The 15,862-nt window shown below is 47.0% G+C and overlaps 1 protein-coding gene across 1 annotated transcript in view; it reads left to right on the top strand.

Moving 5' to 3' along the window:
- POLQ (DNA polymerase theta) overlaps positions 1-15,862 on the top strand; it is a 415,163-nt gene that overhangs the window by 257,905 nt on the left and 141,396 nt on the right. Inside the window, exons 21-23 of the mRNA XM_086935619.1 lie at positions 15-208; positions 1,978-2,115; positions 2,893-3,067. Of these exons, the coding sequence (XP_086791745.1) occupies positions 15-208; positions 1,978-2,115; positions 2,893-3,067 (507 nt within the window). The remainder of the gene's footprint in view (positions 1-14; positions 209-1,977; positions 2,116-2,892; positions 3,068-15,862) is intronic.

Consider the following 15,862-nt stretch of genomic DNA (forward strand, 5'->3'; position numbering starts at 1 on the left):
TATACCTTTCGCAGACGTCTTCCGCACTGTGGAGATGCCCACGATGTACTGCCTCGCGCTGTTGGAGCTGAACGGCATTGGCTTCAGCACTGAGGAGTGCGAGACCCAGAAGCACATCATGCAGGCCAAGCTGAATGAGATCGAGGCGCAGGCCTACCAGCTGGCTGGCCACAGCTTCTCCCTCACCAGCCCTGATGATATCGCTGAGGTAGGTGACCCTCATGAATTTCTGTTGTGTGTAGCAAGACCTGCAGGCTTCCGTTAAGACATGGTTTTGTGTTCCAGGTTCTGTTTAGCACTAATTAGTATCTGATGGACATAACCCGGTGTCATTTATGTGGGTGAAAAATGGCTGTTATTTGTGTTCAACATTTTCTATCTCAAAAACATGGTCACTTGCGCAGTTTTCATGATGTCGAAAATTCCAGCATGTTTTCCGTTTTTAGGATCAAAAATAGACGTTTGCCCTCAAGAAGTCAATTTATTTAGCTTCTAAAAGTGGTATATATATTTTTATATATATACACCACTCTTTTAGAGGCAAAAATATTTATATATTATATATATTAATAGATCTCCTACCAGGGGCGGCGGCTCCTCAAGACCAAAGTAGCATCGCCTCACCTGCAACGAGTGCACCAGGCACAGAAATATAAGTGAAGGGGCACATCAATGCCATTTTATCTATTAGCCTCCGTGTGAGTGCAGGGGGCAGGGCTGAATTCTGCGATTGCAGGGTTACAGCTGCCCCTGCAGTGCGCATGCCGGGTTTGCCGGCTGGTCTGCCACGGCCAGCCCGCCATCAGCAGTGCACACCCAGCTATCCCATGTCCCGTGGCTGTGAAACAGTCGGGGATTGCTGGAACAAGCCCCCAACCTCAAAATGAGCGCTGAGTTAGCCTACTCCCACCATCCCTGTAGCTAGTCTCATGTTGAGAGCAGCTCCATGATTGGTTGTTGGTATTACCCTGAGCAGGAAGAAAGTCCTTCCTTTCCTGCCCGTGGAGGTTGATATGGGGAGAGAAGTGCCACGCCCAGCGGAGCAGTAAATATGGTCAGTTTGGCGCCCTATCGTCCCGTCATATTTTTATAGTTGTAACCGCCACTTTCTCCTAAGTTTGCCTAATTATCATATCAGAACATGATGCATATGATAGGAGTACAAGAATGACTATTTACATGTTACAAAGGCAATGTATTTTTTGACAGATGTAACAGTGTTACTTAGAAAATCATTAGTATTTGGGGTCGATGGGGCTTTGCCAAAATGCCTAAACAGTTGCTGTTGGCCACCGCTATCCTGAATCGGTTATCTGGCGTGCCTCTTCCATGAGCCCAGAAGCATCCGGTGGTAGGAGGAACAGGTTTGTCTTGACCGTACTCTGCTGGGTTCGACCACCTGGCATTACGGCTGCCAGTATGATTGTACTGCTCAGTTTTCAGCAGTCTCAGCGGCATTCTCATGGATGAAAAGAGAACATCGCGGAACTTTGGACCCTGTCCTATCAAAGAAGGCAAATATCACAGATGTATATTTCAGGTGTTGCTTCTAATTTTTCCTCATACTTCGAAAAGTCTAGTTTGCTGTCATCTTCTGACACTTCCTGTCTGCTTTACAAGCAACACATCAGATATATTAGTAAGTCCTGTGCCAGATAGTATTGCTCTCTGACCAGTCCTCTCCCTCCATGCCACAATGTTCTTGTGTGCTTTTTACTCTGAAAAGAGACCCACCGTCTTCTGCGATCAATCTTGGGAGTAAGTGGCAGCTTGCAGTAAAAGATTGCAGGTGGACTAGGACCTTTGTTGATGTTGTCTACATGACTTTATCTGTCATTGTATTCTCATTTGCATTTGTAGTATGTTGTCCTCCTAGAAAGTGGTCAACTGTGGATAGTTGTGTGTTTGTGTACCCATATTGTAATAGTTGCTTACTGTGACTTTGGAAACTAAGAATGGCATTCATGATTCCTCCAGGTCCTGTTTTTGGAGCTAAAGCTGCCACCCAATGGAGATGTGAAAGGACAAGCAAACAAAAAAACCCTGGGTTATGTCAGAAGGACAGCTACAAATGGAAACCGGGTTCGAGTTGGCAAGCAATTCAGCACCACTAAGGTATGGCACAAGCTTCCAAATGCAGCTGCACTGTACAGCACACCTGTTTGATATGTGTTGCTTGTTTAGTTTAGATGTGCCTTTGTTAGTATTTTGCACAGCTGTAATTCCATATGAAATGTGTCATAAACTTCATGTAATGTTGATAAAATTAGGAGATCCTGTTTCTGAAGAAATGTTATCATGTTATGATTTTGGAAAAACTTGCACCCATTCCTAAATGAGTTGTCTTGTTTGGTGTACCATCGTCAAGACCGATTTTTAGTTTGATATTAATCTTGTGCAAGATCTCGTCTGCGATTTTGGATGTTCGCTTCATGATCTGTTTTTAACTCCGTGACTTCAAAGCAGCTGCCAATAGCATGTCAAATTATTGACAAGGGCATGGACTCCAATACATTCCCTTAACTCTTGCTTTAAGCGAGTTCCGCAAAGCCCATTCACTCTTTGATATCTACTAAATTGTCTTTCTTCATATCGTCCCATTTGTTTGCTGCTGGAGGTCTTCAGATGGATTGATCACCTTAGAATCTCCATCAATGTGACCCTGAGGCAGTTGTAGTAGCTTTCGGTCATCAATTGAGGTATCACCGGTGCTTGAGTGAGATAGAAGTAGTCGTAGTTTGAGGATGCTACTTCTCTGCTGGTTCTTGTGGTACACTGTTCGACAATGAGCTCATACTATAGATGTTCTGTGTAAAATTATGAACCGGCTATGGTGAATAATACAAAATTATGAGCTAAGAATGACTAAATATTGCTGCTTTCCTCCTGAAGGACGTCTTGGAGAAGTTAAAAGCCTTACACCCTCTGCCGGGTCTGATACTGGAGTGGAGGCGAATAACCAATGCCATGACTAAAGTAGTGTTTCCGCTGCAACGTGAGAAGTGTTTCAACCCATTCCTGGGCATGGAAAGGATCTACCCTCTTTCTCAAACACATACAGCTACAGGTAACATGACAATAGCACATAAGTGTACATTTGCAAAGTTGTCTGTCTTTTGTTTTATTGTAAGGCACAGAAAACCCAGAAAGACAGATACAGGCAATGTCCCATACAGGCTCCGTACATTAACTTGGATTACATAACAAAGGAATATTGTTTTGTAACGTATTAATATTAGTGTCCCTCTAAGTATTCCTACCAGAGGTTTACCTTCTAGAACTATATTCCATCATTATTAATGGATATTTGCATGTGGCACCCCTGTGATGGTAACATTAGCAATTTTTTGTATCAAACAATTTGAGGTTAAACTTACAAATGGTTCTGTAAATATTGCAAGTTTATATCAAGAAGATATAAACGTTGAACTTGTAGCATTCAGAAAAAATATGCAAGGCATACGACTCCCTAATCCTTTTACAAATGTAAAATGAGAAGTGTATATTTTCGTTATGTCACATTGCTAAAATCAAGAGTAATAATGGCAAATGGTTCCAAAATAATAGTGTTTATACAATGAGTGCCTATCTTGAGCCTGTGATCACTTCCATGAATAGCATAAATTTACAACAGAATGTAAATTAATTAGGCTTAGTCATGCACCACTGGTTCTACTAGATGCTAAAATCATGAATAACTCATGCTTTAGGACAGTTTACGTTAAAAGAAAAGAAGGCTCTCTATGAAAACACATTCTCGTCTTGCATGCCATTGATTAATGTTTTGTTTTTGAAGTTAAGTGTCCATTTGCTGTATCTGTCGAGTGCTTGATCACAGAGGCCAGTCATAATCGGCTATTATAATTATTCCTACTTGTTTGTGTGTAAGAAGGCACTGTTCTTTGGCGGATACATGGACATTAAATAGATTCACTTTCAAGTATTGTGTAGACACCTTGGTTCAACCGAAGCAAGCCTATTTGCTGCGATAATTTCCTCCATGTTATAAGAAGTCTCTGCATGACTTGATACGAAGTACGACTGCCCATAAAAGATCATGGGTGCGGTCTGGGTAAATATGCTGAAATTGAAGACATTCATCCACATGTGGCTGTCAGAGCTGAACTAGATTTGGTCACTGTCAAAGTGGTGTTTATGGGATGTGGTCCTCACCCTAATTGGAAGTCTTGTCTAGTGGATCAAAATAAGTTCTATAAACCCTATGTTACCTCATCTTTTTCCTCCGAGTCACAGCCCTGTAATATGAGACTCCACTTTGTGGAATTTATATTTAAACATTGGTTTACTAAGTTGGGTTAAAAAATAACAGTAAACAAATAAGCTTTCATTAAAAACATAGTTGATATTCACCGAGTGCATCCGTATTCCAGAAATTCTTGCTAGGATGTCTATTTTGAAGGACGAGAAATCGTTTTTGATTAAGATTGAATCAAGGAAACTTATTAAGTTTAAGTCTCATGTATGACAACTGAAGAGGTAGACTGCAGATGATGCATACTTCAGCTGAAAACTTTTGATGGCATATGCATTTGTCCTAGAATGAATGATGATACAACCTATCATTTATGAAGAATTTTCTTTGTATCAATTTCTTAAATGGAATGATTTGATTTTCTTGCGATTTAATTCTGGAAATATGAAACTATGTATTAAGGCAATTATTTTTTAAAGATTAAAGAAGTACGATTTCTCAATGATTATGTAAAAGAAAATTATTTGTTTTTACTAAACTACTACTAGCCGCAGATTCCTTAATGCAGAATTATCCCCAGGCGTGAGACTGGATCCAGAAAACTTTCCTGCCACAGCATCCCTGCGCGCCGGGGGACAGCACCACGTGACCCCGCCCTGATATCGTCCGCGTCATCAGCGAGGATACATAAGTCCCACCCGGTGCGCCTATGTCAAAAGTTTCTCTTTTCCGCGTGCAACGCGGATCCGGATTGTGTCCTGGCCTGTTTTCAGGCCTTCTCTTCTTCTTTTTTACACTTTGGCATTAGTGGAACAGTGTGCGAATGCCTTTGGGCTTCAAGACGTGTACCTCCTGTGCACGTCTCATGTCGGCGACGGACCCTCATCCGATTTGCATGTGGTGCCTGGGTGGCACCACGACTCGGAGGAGTGCGACACCTGCCAGCACCTTAAGCCTAAATCACGGCGGGAGCGCAGAATGAAGCTGCTGTCGGCGCGCTTGTCCAGGTCGGTTTCATCCCAGCGTCCATCCCCTACCTCGGAAGCAAGGAGCCACCGGTTTAGTCTGCGACATCGTCTGTCGCCACGACCCCAAGGGCATGGCTCACCGGCTGTTAGGTCCTTCAGTTTGTCTCCTAGGCCCTGTTCTCCTTCCGCGGTGGGCGCCAACTCCCCTCGGGACATGCGCCCCAGCTTGTCGCCTTCCTACCCGCCGTTTCCCGGCACAGGGGCAACTAGGGCCCAAATGACAGCCTACGCTGCGGCTCTGCAGGCTTCTTTGGCCCTTCCTCCACCTCCTGAAACGTCTGCAGATCCCTTGCCTCGCGCGGGGACTTTCGCGGAGTCGCCAGCGGCTCCGGCCCCAAAGGTTTCGGCTTTAGGTCATAGGAGGGGGTGTCGTCGAGGTACGGTCCTTCGGGGCTCCCCTCTTCGTCACCTGGCGTCCCTACCTCGCCGTAAATCCCTATGGGGCTCCCTGTGGCATCGCAGGAGATCGCCGGGACTCCAGGCTTGGCCCCAAGTCCCCCTTGGTCCTCTGAGCAGGCGGCTGCCTCACCACAGGCCGAGCTGGTGGCGTTTCGGTGCCTGGAACCTTCCTCCCAGGCTCCAGTGGATTCACGGGTGGAGGCCAGGACCTGGGGTGCTCTCCCGAGTCCCTCTCGGTCCTCGGCGCGGGCAGCTGCCCCGTCTGAGGCCGAGCCGGCGCCTTTTCGGCGCCGCTCCTTTGCCCTTCCGGCGTCGACCCCGCCCCATTCTCCTGGAGAGCACTTGGTGGCAGAAGTCGAGCCGGCACTGCGAGTGCCCACTCTGGCACCGATAGACCTCGATCAGGTGCCGGTGGCGGACTCCACGGAGCCACCCCGGCGTCGGGTTCTAAATTCATCTTCTGAGGTCCCTTCTTCTCCAGAGGTCTGCCATCTGTTAGTGTGTTCCTTCCCGGAGACAAGGCGCCGTATTGTTGCCTTTTCACTGGCATCTTCCAGGGAAGGCTCCTCGCTGTCCCCACAGCCTAAATCCTCGAACCCTTCTTTCCGTGGCTCGCAGCTGGCTTTTCCACCGGCCTCTCTACCTTCTCCTGAGGCCCCTCATTTTCCTCATTCATCTGTGGATCCTCCACTATTCTGGGCCTGGCCGACCCCCCCCCCCCTGGACTTGGGGATGGACGGCTCAGTCTGCAGCCGTCGCCCACAGAGGAATTACTTTACCCTCCGCTGCGCCCTACTGAGGCCAGTGTTGCCTTTGTGCGGGCTATCTCCACACCCGCTGGTATTCTGCGGATGGGTAAACCTGTCACTCTGTTTCCCACTGACAACCTTTTGGAAGTTCTTCATCTGGGCTCTGGTGGACAGGAGTTGTTCCTTCATTTTGAAGGATCACTCCACAATTCTCTTATGGGGGCTTGGGGGCATCCTGCCACGGGCGATCCGGTGCCTCAGGCGCTCCTGCAACACCACCGTCCCGCTCCACACAACCCTGTCTGTATTTTCTTCCACCCTTCTACTCAAGGCCATCTGTTCTGCGGAATGCCTTTCCGTGTTTGCCTGTGGTGGTGATTCCTCCGTCTCAGGAGGCTCGGTGGTTGGATTCGTGGGGTGTAATGTCTTTGCTTCTTCCAGCGATGCCTTGCGGGCACTTAAAACTTTGTGTGTGTTGACCAGGGATACTGCCAGCCTGTGGGACTCTGTTGAGTCCCTTCTTTCTCATGTCTCCCATGAGGGTGCCTGTGCTGATCTGCGGGGCCATATGTTGGATGGTAGGGAGTTGGCCGCGTTTATCCTTCATGCGGCCTTGGATGTTGCCGATGCTCTCAGCCGTGCTATGGCCACCTCTGTGGCTCTCCGTCGCCATGCTTGGCTACGTGATGCCGTTTTTCCTGAAAATATTAGAGAGCGTCTGGTTGTTCTGCCCTGACGGGGTCCTTCTGTTTAATACTCATGCAGACTCCGCCATTCAGCGGCTTCATGCGGGCCTCCTTCCTCCGCCTCCTCCTAAGTAGGTTGGTATGTTGATCCTCTGGGTCTTAGTGGGAGGTGTTATCCCACTTGCTCCTGGAATCTGGGATTGGAGTGACCGTTACACTTTCTGTGTGGGTTGCTGTGCCCTTGGGGTCCCTTGGTTGGCCTGCTTCTTTAGTTGGCTGCTGGTTCAGCCCCCCTTTTTTGGCAAGAGTATACTTTTTGGCTGATTACTAAGCCTTCTGTGGTTTCTGCCGCAGGTTTATAGTTTTGTTCTTTGATGCGGGATTTCTGATCTAAGTGTGGTTCCCATAATTTTCTTGGGACGTGTCATACCCCATGTGGGGTACTTGCAGCTATTGCATAGCCCTGTCTTTCGCTGGGAGGGTGTGGACTCTCCTTTGCGGTTTCTTGCCTTTCCTGGTGTCATTGTATTCCGCTGGTGCAGTTTCTTGATCATTACCTGGTTGTTGCTGGCGCTGCTTCAGTTCTGTCTTTCTAGGTATCTGATGTATAGACTGACTAGCTTGGTATGCCATCTTCGGCTTTGTGCTGCGGTGTTTCACCCTCCTGTCCGCCGCTTCGGCCTGGTCCTCTGTCTAGGGTACCAAGGGGGATGATTTCCTGTGTTGATGGCTGGGTCCGTCTTACTTGTTCCTCCTCTTATCTTTCGGCTGGTCCCACTTTTTCATGGGTGGGTTTCCGTCTGGAATGGTCCCCTTTCTAGGGGTTGTTCGAGGTTTCCCTGGCCCTTGTTTGGAGCTCGATGTGGTCTGGCGCTCGGCTCGGGCGCATGTCTGTGGTCAACTGTACCGCTTGCTATGCTGGTCTTCGACCGGGGACCTTGACGTGGGCCCATGTGCTCCTACCCTTGTTTTCGTTGGAGCTACGCCTTTCTTCCCACGTCTGCCCTGTTATCTGAGGCGTCATTCCTGCCTTGCCGTTAACTTCAGGCTGTGTCAGGTTCAACTGTCCCTTTCACTGCATGTGTGTTCCAGTGGAGGGCTTTGCCTCCGTTCTGCCTCTTCTCCTTGGAGTTATTCTTCTTCTTCGGTATTCCTCTGCCGTTGTCTATTCTTCTGGGCTTCTGGCGGGAGTTCCTGGTGCCTTGACAGGGCTTTGGGGTGTACTGTCCTCCCTTTGTCTTGTCTTGCTTTCTTTGCTTGGTGGGGGCTAGGACGCCCCTCTCTTCTCCTCTCCTTAACACATCCCCTCTCCTTAACACATCCCTTGTGGGGCTCTGGGTTCTTCTGAGCTGGTGAGATCGTCTTCTGCCTGGAGGGGGACTGGGTTTCTCCCTGTCCCTATGACTCGTTCCCGTGGGGCCCTGTATTCTTCCAGGCTGAGGGGGTCCTCTCGCAGACCCTCCTCCCCTTTACGTATGGCTAGGGTATCTATTCTACGTTAAGGAATCTGCGGCTAGTAGTCTCTATCAGATGTACGAGTTACTTACCTTCGGTAACGATGTATCACGTAGAGACTATTCTAGCCGCAGATTCCTTTCATGACCCGACCTTCCTCCCCGTTTCTGCGAGGACCCTTCTTGGTCTTCTGCACTCGCCTGCCTCAGGGTGGCTGTCCTCCGCGAGTGCCCTTTACTTACTCCCTCCCTAGGGGGATGCTCGCCTTGTTGTTGCTCCATGCCTTCCTTTCTGGTGATTGGGTGATGAATTCCTGAGTACTTCTGCGTCCCTACACCGTGGTCTCCAATGTGGGGTTCGCTTGTGCTCTGCTTACTTGTGTGGCTTGTACTGCTCACTCTTGAATCCATGGGATTGAGGTCCCTTGGCTGGGTCTCGACCCTCAGTTCCTTTTAGGAGTTCCTTCCTGCTGGTGTTGTCTGGGGGTGAATTGCCTTGGAACTCTTCTTTGTTCCGGGCGGTGGTTGCTGACTTCTTCGTTTGTTGCGCATTCTTTCATATGCTTCCTGCCGTCGGGGAGGCTGTAGTATTTGTCTGCAGGCTTGCTTTCAGTAGCTACGCTCTGTTCTTTCATGCCGTGTCTTGGTGCCTTAGTACCCTGCACCGTTCTGGATGGTGCTGTTCCTCACAATGCAATTTCATGATTGGCTAGGCTACGCCACTAATACGTTAGTACCAACTAAAACTTTATCTAGGAACAGAATTACACCTTCTGCTCCATGGTATACAGAGGAACTAAGGAGCCAAAAACAGTTGAATAGAAACCGGGAAAGGCAGTGGCGAAAAAATTATGCTCCTGAGGATAAGGCCAAATATAAAGAGTCACTGACTGTTTATAAAGCGATGATTACAGAAGCTAAAAAAACATTCTTTTCGGATAAAATAGAAAAAGCCAAAAATTCAAGCAGACAATTATATGATATCACTAGAACATTGTCAGGTAACACTCCTGATCTTACCCCGCCAGCTTCTCAATCATTTTGTGATGCATTGGCCAATTTCTTTTTTTCCAAAGTTAATGATATCTATCAGGCTTTTTCTCCGCATCCTACAATTTCAGCTCCTCCTGATCTGGCCTTGGACAAGGCCTTGACTAGTTTCGAGGTGATTACTGTAGATCAGACTAAAGCTATTGTCTCTTCTATTAAAACTGGATCAACATTAGACCCCTGCCCATTCTCAGTCCTCCTACCGGTGATGGATACACTCATCCCGGTTATTACCTTAGTCTGTAACTCTATATTAGGCTCTGGAATTTTTCCTGATTCCTTAAAGAATACGCTGGTGAAGCCCTTGTTGAAGAAATCAAGTCTAGATAAGGCCGAATTAAAGAACTATAGGCCTATCGCGAGCCTGCCATTCTTAGCCAAGGTGATCGAAAAGGCCATGAATCAACAGTTGGTTGAGTACGTAGAGAAATATCATCTACTGGATGACTCACAATTTGGCTTTCGAAGATATCATGGCACCAATACCGCCTTATTCAAGGCTGCAGATGACATCAGGGCAATTCGAGACCAAGGAGGGACAGCAGTACTTGTACTGTTAGTACCTATCAGCGGCCTTCGACACGGTCGACCATAAGATCTTGGTCGACTGTGTCGAAAAGATAGGCATTCACCATTTAGCGAGAAACCTGATTGCATCTTTCCTGGCCGATAGATCACAGGCAGTCACCTTGGGCCCATATCAATCTGCCAAGCTGTCATTACCGTGTGGGGTTCCTCAAGGCTCATCCCTAAGTCCGACACTATTTAACATCTATGTGTCGGACCTTGCTAATGTCATCAAAGCATATGGGATGAGAGTAACCTCTTACGCTGATGACACTCAACTGGTTTTGGCCATTAAAGACAATGGACTTGAGGTGGCAGACCGTTTCCAACACGGAATGCTCGCAATTGGAGAGTGGATGGCATCTAATTGCCTTAAGCTTAACTCCGATAAGACGGAGGTGCTTATCTTTGGACCCCTTCGACCAGAGTGGTCAACAACCTGGTGGCCATCAGCCATGGGAGATCCCCCCCAGGCCAGCTCTCAAGGTTAGGAACTTGGGAGTAACTTTCGATGTGGATTTAAATTTTGTGGCACATGCGAATAAGGTAGCGGCAACAGCCCATCACAAATTAAGGTTGATCAGGAAAATCATCGCGTTTTTGCCTGACACCGCCGCCAAAACACTGATTTGCTCCTTAGTGTTATCATCTCTTGATTATTGCAATGGTCTGTTTCTAAATGCCCAGGTCAGGGTAACGAATAAGCTTCAGACAGTACAGAATGCAGCAGCACGGCTGCTTTGTGGAACACCCAAGTTTTCGCCTATATCAGATACCATCAAGAAATACCATTGGCTAACGATCCGTAATCGGATCAAATTTAAATCACTTTGCATAGTATACAAAGCACTGCATGACCAAGGCCCATACTTTTTTAAGGATCAGCTGATACCTTACAAACCGGCTAGACAGCTTCGATCGGCCACTCTGAACCAACTAGTGGTCCCTCGATCTAAAACAGTTTCGTGGGGAGATCGTCGCTTCTTAGTCGCAGCATCTAAATTATGGAACACTTTGCCACAGTACATAAAGATGTCCCCTTCACTTCTGCAGTTTCGCAAGGGATTGAAGACCTGGCTTTTTGATCAGTAATTTAAGACAATTTCCATTATGAGCCTCCAGGGAAAACTAGGGAATTATTCAGCGCCGAGACGCCTACAGGTATTCGTTCGCGCTTAACAAATTGCAAAAATAAAATAAAATAAATAAATAAATGCGTTTCTTTCCCTTCTGTTTAGCAGTTTTTTCGCACACTGTTCCAGGATTCTCACAGTTTTGTTTGTGATGGCTCAGCGTTGTAGTGCGGAAAAGTTCTCTGAAGAAAACTGACGTAGCCGCGCGCCGGGGTAGGACTTATGAATCCTCGCTGACGTCACGGACGCGGACGACATCAGGGCGGAGTCACGTGGTGCCGTTCCCCCGGCGCGCAGGGATGCTACGGCAGAAACGTTTTCTGGATCCAGTCTCACGCCTGGGGATGATTCTACGTTAAGGAATCTGTGACTAGAATCGTCTCTACCAGATACATTGTTACCGAAGGTAAGTAACTCGTACTTCACGGAAGCACCACCGTTCGACTTTGAGGTCTTTGCCAACTCGTCACCTGTCGATACAGGTACAGCAGTCAATCTTAAACGTTAAGGAAAGTGCAACTTGTCTCTGTGGAGTCTAAAGGACATAAATAAATGTCAGCAACCATACGGTCTATACTGAGGAGTAAATCTTTGTCTCTAGACATCAACATAGTTCAAGTATCACTTGAGGGATCTTCAACCTCTTAGAAAGTGGAGACACCAGTAAATTTCTCTCCACGGTGGCTACAGAGTGTAAAGGAAGGAATGGAGACTATCACATCGCAGTCCAGGTTCAATTATTCCCAAACCTACACTCCTTCTAGAGTATCAGCGGGCACCTCTCCACCCCCTCCAGAGCATACTGCTACACCTCCAAGAGCATCTCCAGGATGGGCACCTTCTACACGGAGATCAAGGTCCAGAACACCTCTCTCAAGTCCTCCATCCAAATCTTGTCACACTCAATCATAGAGACGCAGGCATAGATCTCCATCATGGTCTGCTGATACCTCTCTTTCATCCATACAAGACTATTCTGCAACTCTTTCAACTACTCCTCTCTCTAGTGTCTAACCAGTGTACAACATTGTCACTTTGAATGACGTTCTAATTAGAGGGTCCACCATGTTCAATATTGACATACCTGGCCCAGTCACATCGGCCTCTGTGATATTTGAAACCCTGCATCACAGAGCATCAGCCAGACTGATGCTACCACTAGTTCCAGGCCTTTTAGAACCAGCTGTACAGACATTCTTAACGCCTGCATCAGTAAACGCTATACTTTCTCACATCGCTAAAAATATAAAGCACTGGATCAGGATCCGTTCTTTCTCAGAACCGATCCCCCATCTGATTCAGTCATCATTGCAGCGGCTAGAAAGGCTCTTACATGGGGTCTCTTCATCTACTGTGCTCCCTGATAAAGACAGTAAGAGCTTGGACTCTCTTGGAAAGAGAATGTGTAACCCCTCTGCATCCTATATGAAGGTCACCAGTGCCTCTGTGCTGTTAGTGAGTTACGGCAGGGCATTATGAAACTCTGTCGAGATTCACTGACAAACTGCCAAAGTAGGATAGGCAGAATTGTCAGGAAATCCTTCAGGAGGGTGGTTTGGTGGCAAACCCAGTCATCAGTGCAGCCGCTGATGCTTCAGATCTGGCAGCCTATTCACAATCTTCCACTCAATGGGAATTCATTGTTTGGCACACATACGGACGATGAAATGACAAAGAAGAAAGCAGAACTTGATACCCTCAAGACTGTGGGTCTTAAAAAAAACACAAAGATTTCCAACGTGAATTCCATCCCTTTGATCGTCCTCCTTACCAGCAGGGGGTTTACACCCCTCACTGGGCACTACAGCAGCAACACCAGTCCAGATTGCACTACCAGCCGTGTCGTCCGGCCAGAGAACAAGTGGCCTCTCGAAAGATCGGCCTATGCTAGCAAAACACCAACGAAACAATGAATGCCCTCTTTCCCCTCCTCTGTTACCATAACCGGGATGGGGACGGGGGTGGGGGGGGGGGTGGGGGGGGGGAAGTAATTTCACACCTGGACGAGTGACACCAAATAACAAACGACAGATGGCTTCTCATCATCTCCGGTGTATGGGGGGAAAGTAATTTCACACCTGGACGAGTGACGCCAAATAACAAACGACAGATGGCTTCTCAGTATTGTTCAGAATGGATAATCCATCAACTTTTAGTCCCCTCCTCCTGCCGTTCCACCACAGAGGACCTCTAGTCATCTACAAGAATTGCTGTAAGTAGAGATAAACACTCTGCTACAAAAAAACACCATCAAACATATTTCAGAACCTTAACAAGACCCATGAATATACTTTCACTATGTCCTAGTCAGGGAAAAGGCCCGGGACTACAAACTAGTTCTAGACTTACGAATCCTAAACAAGTTCATCCAGAAGGAGAGGTTCAGGATGCTTGTTCTTCACCAGATCAACCCCCAACTCCATCAGGGGGACTGGTTATGCACCATCTACCTCCAGGATGCCTACTTCCACATCCTGGTTATCAGAAAACACAGGAAGCTCTTGTGGTTTAGAATATCATCTAAGCGCTTCCATTTCAAGGTTCTGCCATTCGGGCTCAAGTCACTTTCCTGCATGTTTTCCAAATGCATGTCTGTGGTAGCGACTTATCTGAGGAGAATGAAACTTTTCGTCTACCCCTACTTAGACGAATGGTTCATCAAAAGTCCCTCACTTCTCCTCGCACAGCAACATCTCCAAACCGGCATATTAATATTGCAATGGTTGGGATTGCAAATCAACTTCAGGAAATCCACCCTCATCCCTACACAGACAGTTCACTACTTAGGAGCGATACTAGACACTGGAAACGCAAGAGTGTTTCCTTCGGAGGAGAGGTTATCCTTAAACAACAACAAGTGCAGGTTTCTCCTCCACACTCCTTCCCCATCGGCCAGACAAGTGGCCTCTCTACTGGGATCCATGGCGTCATGAATCCACATTGTTCCCAATGCCAGGCTTCACATGCAGCCTCTTCAGCAAGCATTGGAAGACCAGTGATCGCAATTCTCGGGCCACTGGGAATTCACTGTGACCCTCTCCCAGATGGCGAAAGACTCTCTCCTTTGGTGGATGAAGCATCCTCATCTCTCAATAGGGTTACTTTTTATCAGGACCTCCCCAAACAGACACTAATTACAGATGCGTCCCTCCAGGGCTGTGGAGCCCACATGGGTCCTCTGCAAATCCAAGATCTGTGGTCGGAAACGGAAAAACTGTACCATATCAAATTGTTGCAGCTGAGGGCAGTCTACCTCGCACTCAAATCGCTTTTCCCAACCTTTTAGACGCTCTCCTTGTAGGTACAAATGGACAATACCACCACAATGCTTTACCTAAACAAGCGGGGAGAAACTAGGTCAAGACCTTATCCCTGGAGTTTCAAGCTATATGGTGATGCCTACTTGCCAGGAACCTAGCCACCACTGCCATACATCTACCAAGGATGCTCCCTGGACATACAGACTCCCTCAGTCGCAACTTTTCCAAAGTTCATGACTGGGTATTAAACAGCAAAGTTGCCGTGGACATTTTCCAACAATGGGGGGTGGCAGATATTGACTAATTTGCAGATGCAGCAAATGCAAAATGCTGCGTCTTCGCCTCCAGATTTCCCCAACCAGGATCCAGAGGAAAAGCTCAGTTGATCAGCTGGTCAGAGACATTGCTGTACACTTTTCCTCCACTACCTCTCAAGCCCCTGGTGATCAACAGGTTCTACAGAGCCAAGATCAGGATGATTCACATCACACCAAAGTGGCCTATACAAAAATGGTAGTATCCTTCTTCACTTGTCTGAAACCCCACACAGGGGATTGCCATGCAGACCGAATCTCCTCTCCAAACTCGAGGGGAAGGTCTTTCCCCTCAACTTTCCCACTCTGAGCTTGTCAGCATGGCTCCTGAATTCTTGCAATATGGACTTCTAAGTCCTTCACAAGACTTTATGGACATCTTAAAACAATGCAGGAGACCTTCCAGAAGGAATATGTTACCTGTGACCTGGTCAGACCATTCAGTAATAACATTTATCAACTTGCCACACCCCTCAAAACAACATAGGATATTTCCCAAAAAAACTCATCTCCCAACCATGGCACAAAATCTCATCTGACAAATTACAGGAAACCGTGCAAGATTCGTTGCCTTCAACCTCAAATGAGATTTAAAAAATGGTTAATAATCACATTTCTTGGCTAACATCTGCTGTCAATTTGCTTGCTCCACCAAAGGTATCTTTTAGCAATAGATCACACCCTGTGGCATCTTGGTTCACCGAGTCCCTTAGAGCCCAAAAACAAAAATGCAGAAGGCAAGAGCGCATCTGGAGAAAGAACTACTGTGACATTGAGAAAAAGAAGTAAACACTAGAACTGCTTGCCTATAAATTAGTGATAGGGAAGGAAAAGGTTTCTTACTTTACACGACAAATAGAAGCTGCAAAGAATTCGACAAACTAACTGTTTCAAACAGTAAGTGAACTCACAATACTAGATATAGAGATGACCAGTCACTACAGCGAAGATGTTTGTAACAGTTTGGCTACCTTCTTTTAAAACGAAGTCAGAGAGGTGTACGACAAAT

The sequence above is a fragment of the Lissotriton vulgaris genome, chromosome 8, assembly GCF_964263255.1.
Source record: "Lissotriton vulgaris chromosome 8, aLisVul1.2, whole genome shotgun sequence".
In the NCBI taxonomy this organism is placed as follows: Eukaryota; Metazoa; Chordata; class Amphibia; order Caudata; family Salamandridae; genus Lissotriton; species Lissotriton vulgaris.